This window comes from Eimeria necatrix, genomic scaffold (assembly GCF_000499385.1).
Source record: "Eimeria necatrix Houghton genomic scaffold, Enh_scaff67, whole genome shotgun sequence".
In the NCBI taxonomy this organism is placed as follows: domain Eukaryota; phylum Apicomplexa; class Conoidasida; order Eucoccidiorida; family Eimeriidae; genus Eimeria; species Eimeria necatrix.
In genome coordinates, this window is record NW_013651724.1 from 33,682 (window position 1) to 43,905 (window position 10,224).

The 10,224-nt window shown below is 49.7% G+C and overlaps 2 protein-coding genes across 2 annotated transcripts; one reads left to right on the forward strand and one right to left on the reverse strand.

Moving 5' to 3' along the window:
* Nucleotides 1-240: 240 nt before the first annotated feature.
* On the reverse strand, nt 241-1,478 carry ENH_00070090 (hypothetical protein, conserved; the record flags this gene model as incomplete). The annotated part of the gene is made up of 3 exons (XM_013577473.1): nt 241-475; nt 678-763; nt 915-1,478. The coding sequence occupies 3 exons, from the start codon at nt 1,476-1,478 to the stop codon at nt 241-243; spliced, it is 885 nt and encodes a 294-aa protein (XP_013432927.1).
* A 3,350-nt stretch (nt 1,479-4,828) lies between these two features.
* ENH_00070100 (hypothetical protein, conserved) lies at nt 4,829-9,838 on the forward strand (the record flags this gene model as incomplete). Its single annotated transcript, XM_013577474.1, is given in 14 exon segments — nt 4,829-4,979; nt 5,125-5,279; nt 5,284-5,640; nt 5,804-5,846; nt 6,101-6,420; nt 6,566-6,617; nt 6,793-7,160; nt 7,288-7,473; nt 7,609-8,056; nt 8,164-8,236; nt 8,404-8,637; nt 8,797-8,911; nt 9,524-9,634; nt 9,830-9,838. Coding segments are annotated over 14 exon segments (2,622 nt in total).
* Between the last annotated feature and the right edge of the window lie 386 nt (nt 9,839-10,224).

Below are 10,224 nucleotides of genomic sequence, written 5' to 3' on the forward strand. Positions count from 1 at the left end.
ATTCCGTGCTTATGGTAACTGCTGTTAATCTAGAACTCCAGAGATGTCTCTGGGTGCCTCCAGCATTGTGTTGCCGTAACGTGTTTCAGTGCAACACAGTTGATCAAAGACAGCAACTTTTAAGTCAAAGCAAGTCGTGTCCTGCGAATACGCTGATAGATACACTCGGCAACTCTATCAGGGGCGAGAGTACCTCCCTCCATCAGTGCCGTTAAAACAATCAAAGTTTCGAAGCTCAAATCACGCTTCATCAATAGGTCGTAGTTCGGCAGCGTCAAGCTCCCCCGGTTCAAGCTCATCGCATTCAGGCGGCTCTGTAGGGTGCTGGATTGCAGTCGAGACACTGTTCTCCAGCTTTTCGCGTGGACGTACGGACACCTTCGCAGCTTTTTGGCTGCGGATTCTTTGCCGTTTGAGCCTCCTTTGCTCTCTATTTTGCTCGTCCCATATGAATCGCTTGTCCTCACGCGGAATCCTGGGATGGATCAGACACACTGTGCTTCCCAGATATGGAACTGACTCCAGCAAGCTGAGAGGGCCCTTTCTCACGAATGCTACAAAAATTTATCAGTAGTGAACTAGCACTTGCGGGATCTGAAGTCCAAAACTGAGGGCAGCGGAGGGATAATAGCGACACAGGTGCAGATTTGCAGCGCGAGAGAGCTGTCAATGTTCACCTATCTTGAAGAAGACGCAAGAAGACACCACCTGGTGTACGACGGCGTCCCTCCTTGGTCAACATTCCCCCCATCGCTTCAATTTTCTGGCGAACACAGTTCACAGCGAAAGCGTAAACGATACGCACGAGCAAACAAATCACGCCCGCGGCAAAAATCCAGCGTATACGATCATGATCGTGTGCCTTCGATCTTAAATAAGGCTAAGACTACACACCAGTTCGTGGAATCACTTACTAATGTCTCCTCAAGTAGTCCTACGCACTCGGCAACGCCTCGGCGGTGGATGGCACGCTCAAGCAAAGCAGTGTTCTTTTCCTTAAGTAACGAACACAGCTGTACAAGGCAGTCAATTTCGGACTCGCTGTGAAGCAGCTGTCGCACACCATTTAAGATCTCCGCTCGCAGCTCAGCTTCCACAGCGCCATCATCACTTGGCCCATGTGCGCCTTCGTCAAAATCGCCGACTCTTCGCACAGGATAACCACGATGGCACTCAGCAGTGGTACCCACATGCTGCACCGGGCCACCGTCAGCAGCTCTCTGACCTAATAGGCGATTATTTTCGAGTACTTCTCGCGTTCCCTTTCTACCATTTGCTGCCGTCCCGGGGAATTCCAACTGGTACGAGTCGTCCCCTGAGCCGTCATAATCGCCAAAGGAACGCTTCACGCCCCTTTGATATACGTAATCGTCAGCCGTTATTATTGCCTCTCTCGCTGGTAAGTATTGTGCGTTTCCAATGAGGACTCGCGACCGCCTTGTCACTGAGTGCGGAGGTCTCAAACCACGCTGATGCATCCCTCCAGGGACAATTCCAACGGGGTTGAAAATCTACAAAGTTACCCGGCTTGCCCGCTGGTTCGTTTCTGTTCGCGAAATGCCACAGTATTTGCTGCACGCAACAACGTTCACGCATGCACTGACGCGAGGGCAGCGCTGCGCATCGTAAGAGTCATCAGACTTTAACTCGATGATCAGAAATGAACCGCGGAAGCATAGAGAAGCATGCTTTTTCCTAAATACTAAGGGTCAAGATATTCTGTCTATGGCTTTGGTCTGGCAGCATGTGTCAGTGAGGGGCTGGCTGAGGCTGGCTACACAGCACGCAAGTTACTTCATCGCAAGTTACAGTGAGATTCCTTGCTTTTTTTTGCTTAGTGTGTATTTAACCGTATCATATAATCTAGTGATTTGTAGAGTCTACCCATAGCTCAGAATGATGGCTGGCGTTTGTCTCATGCTTCCCCATAACCTCGCCGCATGCGCTGGCCAGAAGTTCAGTTCAATCTTAAAACAAAACCTAGTAATTAGCAGTGCAGCGTAATAGCACTGTGGTTGAGCCCCAACTTAATGATGCTACTGTGCACCACATAACTAAACCTCCAGTGTCCACAGTTTATTGCGTACGGCATAAGGGACACGGGAGGTCTGCAATTGAAAACTGGAGGCTGATTGATGCGTTGCCCTTGGTGGTGCAGACACTAAGCTTTGAGGGCAGTTACTCTGCTGGGCTGTATATTAAGACGCTAAGGGGCCCAACTCACCGCTAGATGCAGCGCAGGTAATACAGGATGGCTACCGTGGGTTTTTGAGGGAGAGTAGCTGGCCTAAGCCAGTGCCAAAACTATCAAGGGAAAACTGAGTGGAGGATGGCGACCTTGACAAGGCGGTTTAAGAAGAGGCTTTGGTAGCTCTACTGTGCCCCATGAGGACCAAATGCAACAGCGCACTTGATCAGAACCATCTTGGACATTTTCCCATCCTTGAACGCAGATCTCACAGAGACTTTCATGTGGGGCTTCCAACAGCGATAGCGACATCCACTCAACGGGAAACGTCTCTAGCGTTGATTTAAAAGATCCGGAATTTCGAAAGGGGACCGAAATGGAACTAAGTCGTCTCTGGCAAGCCTGATACCTTAACGAGTACACAATCCTCGTTGGTTACATACAGGGACACTTACATCCCCAAATCCCTTGTCCGGTTGCTGAGCCTTTAGAGTTAAGCCACATTTCTAGTTGTGTCTCCTTAAAATTCCATATCTAGTTTGCGTCATGAGTGCATATACTTTCATTTATATAGCCTCCAAGCCCACTTCCGTGTTCCACTGTTGAAGCATCGGTACACAAACCCTCGATTCGGTAGCTCACTTCGCACCGCGAGCATCTGCTCAGCCTCCCCTTGCCTCTTGCTCATGCTTGCCTTTTCCGCAGCCTCAAGAAGTTTGTGTTTCCGTGACTCCTGCTTGTCCCCGGGGTGTCGTGCACCCCAGAGCTTTTCTCTAGCTAGGCGAAAATCGACCTTAGAAGGAGGCAGTCCCCTGACGTACCGTGGCATATCAAGTCAAACTTTTGGTGTGAATAAAAGTATGAATTATGGAGGGGCTCATGCAATCCAGAAACCACCGTCCCCTGTAGTACGCAAAGCCGCGCAAAGCCGGGATTGGATTCTTCATGGAGTTCTGTTGCTGACTAATTTGTATATAAGATCCCTCACAAACGTAATGGACACTTGAACAGGATAGCAGCTCGTGTGTTGAGGAATCCCCAGTTTCCTCAACATACCGAAAATAGAACTGGGCCCGCTCACAAGGCCGGACCTCTCACAGAGCACAGACTCCTCGCTAGGTTCAGGGCACCAGTCAGCCCCAAAGCCAGAGTTTCGCTGCAGAGTGTGCACGATTTAGCCACTCAAAGAGCTGTGTTCCTTTACATAAACTGCAGGATGCTAATTCGTTTGTTTTGCTTTCGTTTTATATGACCTTCGTAGGCCAAGTTCGTGCTTCTTTGTACTGCGTAAGACTACTTGTGCAGTTCCAAGAAGTGGTGCAAACACCTGTACACACGCAAGTGTGTCAACACAACGCATACCAGCTGTGCAAACTGCCAAGGTTTACAACTTTGGGTCGTGGTATAACATGCACTTGTGCTACTGACATGCAGAATCATTTGGCGTGCCCTATCTTTACCTTGTTTCTGTCGTCCTTTTCCATTTTCATTGCCATATTCGTGGCCATTTATTTATACCAGTAGCTGCTTCGGGCTGAATGAAGAAGCCCGAAGCACTACATGCCGGCGCACGAAGAAGTGGCTGTTAAACCACTCAAAATGCGACAGGATGATTGCTATGTAGCATGAACTGCAAGCTACATCTGCGCATGCGCGCGATAACGTAGCATAAGTGCCATGATCTCACCGGGTAGGAAACACATCATCTTTGTTTCCTTCAACGCATTAATAGCATGTTGTTCACAATCTTTTCAGCACAAGGAGCATGAATGGTAGGGTACAGCGCCTGCTTCTGCTGGCCTATTCTAAAGGTCCCCGGCTGCAGGCCACGCCCGAGCTTGGTACGTTGCTCTTTGCAGTAAAAAGCACAGCCCTGAGGGCATTGTGTGCCAAACAACTAGTTTCCTCCCCAGGATAGTGCACCATATCCTAGCTAAGATAGTTCTTCCTAGGACAGGTTGCATGTGTTACCCTTCTTGCTTCAGAGCTTCAGCAACGAACGGTAAACTATCGCAGGCCCAGTGGGATTCTCCTCTTATTTCTGCTCACGTGGAGTGTTGTGACCGGGCAAATGCAGCCTATCCGTGAAAAAATGGAGCTGGTGAGGGACGCACGTCATTGAAGCCCTGACGACGTAGCGATCTATCAGCTAACTACTACCTCCGGCAATGCTGTTTGGGCGTGGAATTCTCTGGACTCATTGTTTATCAATTCGTGAATAAGTGCGTCTCACGTTATGAAATGAGACGAAAAAATGAGACCGTCCGAAGTGAAACAAGAGATCGGATCCGTGTCCCAGTGTAATATATGCAAGCAAGGGCCGAAACTTTTAGCGGAGCCTAATCAAAAAGAATTTTTAAAGTTACTTTTTCGCATTCGTGAGTTTTGCTCGGCTTTATAATGTATAATGGCTGTTTTTGTTTGGGGCTGGGTAGCAGAAGGGCCCCACATTTTTGCTGGTCTGAGTGGTGATTGCCCATCCTCTAGTGCAGCATTGTTCCGGAATGTTTCAGAAGCCTTACTTCCATATGAATATGAACAGGGGACTTGAAAATATAATGACTTCAACGGCTAGCAGCCACATCAGTTGCAGGCGTTTCGAGCCTCTGGCTCCTTCGTTCAACCTCCAGTCCCCAAGCAATGCGGAGCACAATGCTGCGCGGACCAAGCGTCCGTACAAAATCATTTCGTAAGGTTCAGAAATCCACACGACTCCCTTCTGCTCTTCTGAGGGAGATGGAAGACCTTGAGGGCGATGATGCAGTCTCCGACACTGCTGAAGCATCGAATGGTAAGCTTCTGGGGGGGCAGTTTGTGTTTACCGGGCTGCCAAAGCCATGCCTGCACTGGAGCACGAAGTGCGGAAATGATCAGCGGCAAACACTTTTGTCGTTTTCATCAATTTGAAACCTTCAGGAGAGGAACATGATCAGCGAAGATGCGAACAGCTAGCCCAGCAACGCCAGTTGCCAAGGAAGGAACGCAGAAAACTGCTGCGCGTGCAGCAGCAGCTCCAAAAACGGGATCATCAGGGGCTCAGGAAACAGAAGCGTCTGCAGCGCAAATTCAATGCTGTAAATCCTCAAGAATTTGAAAGGGATGGGAATAACAGGGCCTCTGCTAGGCAGGACTCCGGCGTGGCATGGGATGCTACTCTATCTGATACTACAAAGATGAATAGCTCCGGTGCTTCATATGAAGCCTGCCGGCTGCCCTTGCGTAGTGGGAGTACCGACGCAGCAGTGACAGCTCCGAAGAATTTGAAACAAAAGCAACAGCAAGAGCGGGAGAACGACGCATTGCATCATGAGCTGCAGATGCTCGAAGCGCGACTGGGCATTAACAACAAAAAGGGGTGCAAGAAATCATCCAACGCAAATGCCAAGTTGAGAAGGGAGCTGGAAGCAGATGGATTTGACCTGGAGCTACAGGATATTCTGGACAACATCTTGGTGCGACACGTGTGGCTCTAGGAAGTCACCGCTGCTTCGCTGCTGCGAATCCTGCAGCGTTGATCCGCGTTTTACTCGATGCTTCTTATATTGAGCTTGTTTGAAGACTGTTCGCGATTGCAGAGTTAACGCTCGGGGCTTTTTCAGTATCTTTTGTTCGCAGGACTCTGGCAGAAGTGGAGCTAAGGACTTAAGAGAAATAGACTGTAAGCTTTTGGTACATTGACGTGAGAGGATCTCAGTGAACTGTAGTTAGGACACAGCCCTCACGGTGAAATATCATCGAATATTAATAGTTGAATACCTGAAGGCGCTCGCTTGGCTTTGTCTGCTGCAAGAAACGCACAAAGTCAAGGCCTAGATAGCGTGAAAAGTCTCAGACGTGCAATGCAGCCTTCCAAATATATGAAAGCTGTACACAGGATTCATGCCGCCGTGTTTTCTTTTGCCATTCCCACAGCCAACGAACCTGGCAAAGAACGTGTGTCCGGGGAGTCGGACGAACCACGGAAATACGGTGATGAATTTGAGAGGAGTGGATTGCCAGTCGGTGGCGAAAGTATCAGCGCCTTGGCTGAAGCATTTAATGGGGAAAAGTTGCATGGAGGCTGCGACCCGCTGCATGAGGAGCTGCAACTTTATGAAAAGCTGCTGGGTGTAAGCCAGAGCGGCTCCAGTAAGAATGACGGGATCCGAGAGAAGAAAAGGAGGAAGCTTAGAGAAGAGCTAAAACAGGACGGCTTTGACCTGGAGCTGCAAGATATGCTGGACAGTATCCTAGTGCGCTTCAAAATGCCCAGTATCAACCTGCAGCCGTCAGCCCAAAGGCTCCTCTTATGTGTTCGTGAAGTGGCGCCTCTTTTAGGAGTGAGAGCCGATTTCTGCTTACAGCAGCTGCATTGCGGCTTGAAGTGTCGTCCTGCAGGGCATGAGGGGACGGATGAGCACGGCGGGCTTTGAATATAAAGGCGCAGCTGGTAAGTTCGCAGAGTATAAGGCAGAATTGGGCGCCACAAACGCAAAAGGAAACTGTTACATTGCTGGCGCTGCATTCAAAAGCAAGAGGTGACGGGTTTACTTTATTTCGTTGTAAGACCTCGAACGTGAGCTGCACATATACTCCCGCTGCCATTATGTTGAGTTGCCGCACAGATGGAGGAACTCCTGTTGGACTTGATGCAGAATCTGAGCCCGTGTCGGTGGAGGACAGTGACTCAGATAAAGCAACTGTATGTGTTCCTTTTATATCGAACAGCTCACCTGTTGTGAGCAAGTTAGCTTGCTACCAAGCAGAAACTGGTCCCAATAGGGACACCGGGATAAAGCAAAGTGGGATTATTTCCAAGGCGACTGCGGCCCCTCTCCGCCGCAGACTTGCTGAGGGAGTGGACGCCATCCCGAGTGTGTATCTAGAGGCCGTTAGGGTTGGAGTTGTACGAGCAATAAAACGAGTCTCTGAAGACAACGTGAATACAGTTCTCCGACAGCTGCTGCGTGTCTTACGCTGCAGCGCCGCTGAAGTGAGGATTGGTCTGCTAGAGCTTAGGGCTATGGGTTTGTAGTGGAATTTCCTTTTTTTTCATCGTAGTGGCAGTTTCGACAAAGATTGAATGCGAAATTCAAGGCATGGCCTTCTTTGTATCGCAGCTTCAGCGGGGATATGAGAGCAAGGAACAGGCAGATGAGGCACTGCATGCTCACAATATATCTGTGAGGGAGATCTTATGCGACCGGCTAACTCAGTCATGCTTAGAAGGACGCAGCTCAGACGCTCCAATGATTGCCATCAAAGCAGCTCTTTGCTGCGCTTTAAGCAAAATGTGGGATATTGAGGTACGCGGAGGGCAAGGATTACATTTCTCTGTCTAGCCTTTCAACTAAATATATTGCTCCCGGGACTGTTGTGCGTAGGATTTATCTGTGAAGTGTTGGGATCGACAGAATTATGGATTCTGCACGTGCATTCAGCTGTGCCGAAACTTTTTGATGGACTTGGCTGGTTGTTTCCTGACCCACTTCTGGAGGGCATTGTTACAACAGAAGAAAAGCCAGAAGGCCTTTACGGCAGACACCTCGTTCCAGAGAAGTCGCCATGCGCTTGTCGGAATTTGCTGTCTGTATGACTTCGGTTTTGTCTCCCCGAGAATGCTTGTCGAGCTCATATTCAAGATCACAGGATTGCAGGAAGACTCCAAGCCACCTCTTCAGCGGAATAACGGAACGCCCGACTTTCGGGTGGAACTGGTACTTCTGCTTCTACGATTGGAGGGTGGGAAACTGCACCAAGATGACCCTTCGCTTTTTTCTAGCACATGGAAAAAACTCCATGGTATTGTACAGCAATATGGAGATGATTTTAGGTTGCATTTGGAGGGGCAGCACTTTTCGTTGCCGGAGCAGAGTATTGCTGGAGCGGGTGAGAAAGATTGTTTGGTCCCCCACGCAAGCCAGTAGTGAATTTGTTCAGTGAAATTCGGCGGCTTATGGCTCTGCGGCCAAGTCATTTGCGATGCCTGTCACAAGAGTTACAGGACTGTAAAGATAACAAACAGGATGAGGCATTGATGCATATCAAGGCATCGCAGCATGCCATGAAGTGAGGAGTCACAGTAGCGGTACAAGGTCGATAGACTCTGTGGCCCATTAATTCGTAAGACAAAACGTAATAGGCTCCGTCGAGTGGCCTCGCTTAAATTAAAAGATTTCTTTGCGCCCCCAGTAGCCCCTGAAGCTCGCTTATTCTGCGTAATTTAACTTATGCAGGCGCTGGCTGAGCAGCAGCTCAGTCTTTGGACCCAGCTTCCTCTCTACAGAGTACCGAATAGACGGATCTTGGGGAGAGCTGCAGCAAGGGCAGCGACCAGAAATGGTCACACAATCCGCAGTTGCTGCTCACCTTCACCATCATAAGCGGACAGAAATCTCTGAGAGCATTCCAGTTGCACGCTCAATTGGCTCCCCAGCAATCCATATGCAAGAGAAAGCAGCGCTTTTAAGGTATGAAAAACGTGGAAGGCATGCGTAGGAATTATACTGCACAATACGCGTTATCGTTGACCCTGCAGCCGTAGTTTCACGGGCAAATGTCTCTAGTGCAGCAAGATGCCACCTGCCTCCACAGTACTGAAGTGTGGCCTTGGTTGTCTTCTTTCGAAGGTTCAATACGGAGCTTCAGCAGAGTATTTTCAAGTGTCTAATGATGGCCAACAGCCCAGATGCTGCCCTCCAATTGCTTCAGAGAACTGGACATTTGTCGTTGAAGAAAACCACTGTGCGTGCTGTATTAGCTGGAGCATCGAATAAAGCACACAAATAAGAACGAGATAGTTTTTTTAAAAAGGTATCAGCGAGACAGCTCGGCGTTGATGTCACGGTAGGAGCGTTCGGAGTCTACCGCGCTACCGTCGCAGGGCTTCATCTATGGTGTGTTCGCAGATAACGCAAACCGTTGCCGTTGTGATGCAATGCTGCTTGCAAGAAAAACTTTACAATCCGTTCTATGGAATAGTGCTCTCGCGCCTCTGTGGCGTCTGTGGCTGCCAAGCCGCTTCAACTAATAGCAACGTTGTATGCCGGTGCTTCCTTATCCATGGGAAGGCCGCGGCTCGCTACTGCCGCACCACACAGAGAGGTGTGGCGGCTCAAGCTTCAGCTGCCCACGGGTTCTCTGTAAGGCGGCTACTCAACCTGGCGAAGCTTACTGCATTCTTGGTCAGCCTTTTCTATGAGCCGAAGTTGCGGTTGGTTGGATCAATTACGCCGATCGCGGCCCCTGTCTTTCATCACAGTGCATGACACGGTTTTAAGTCGCCTGTTTGATTCCGGTATCGAACAGCTTTCCCATATTCAGGACGCCTAATGTGCTTGTGCTGTCGCGTGGCAGATTCGACTGCATGTTGCGGATCTACGCATTGTCCGTTTCTTGAATTTTGGCGCAGTAGGAAAAGAGGGACCTGGGGGTCTCTCAGGGAGGCTAGGAATATTTCTCCGAGAGGTATTTCACTACGACTGCCCGGGGCGCTGCAGCTACGCACCACGAAACTCAAGCATTTCGTGACATGGGCCTTGGACCTTTTGCATTTGGATGCATTCCAAAGTTTAAAGACAGGTGACACTTCTTTTCTCATTAGGCCAGCGTGCAACCGCCGTGTTGCGTATGTTGTTCCCGTGGGTTGTTCTTTCCGCAGATTTGCATTGAACTGCTCTGTTGTCCTACAGCAGCGTCCACCCCTTTGCCAGCGCAAGATGACTGGAAAGAACGCGCTGTGGCCCGCTTTAAGTGCCTTGGATCAATGAGCGACATCTGTGAGGCACTGGCGACGCTGTTACAGGACGTCGTTCTGCCGGACGTAGAGGCACGCGATGGCGACGATGTGAATTCCACCAGAAATAGCAGCTCTGGAAGGGTTTTGAATGCCTCAGTAGTCAAATCAGCAATACGAACTCTGCTGAAGCACCGGCGGCCGGGGACGTGAAACAAGTATGTTACAGTTGCTGTACGTGAACTTCGAGACACGCGACAGAGGATTTGCCTCACGGCATTCCAGCGTATGCAGCGCTGGTGGCATAAGTTTGCTCAATAGG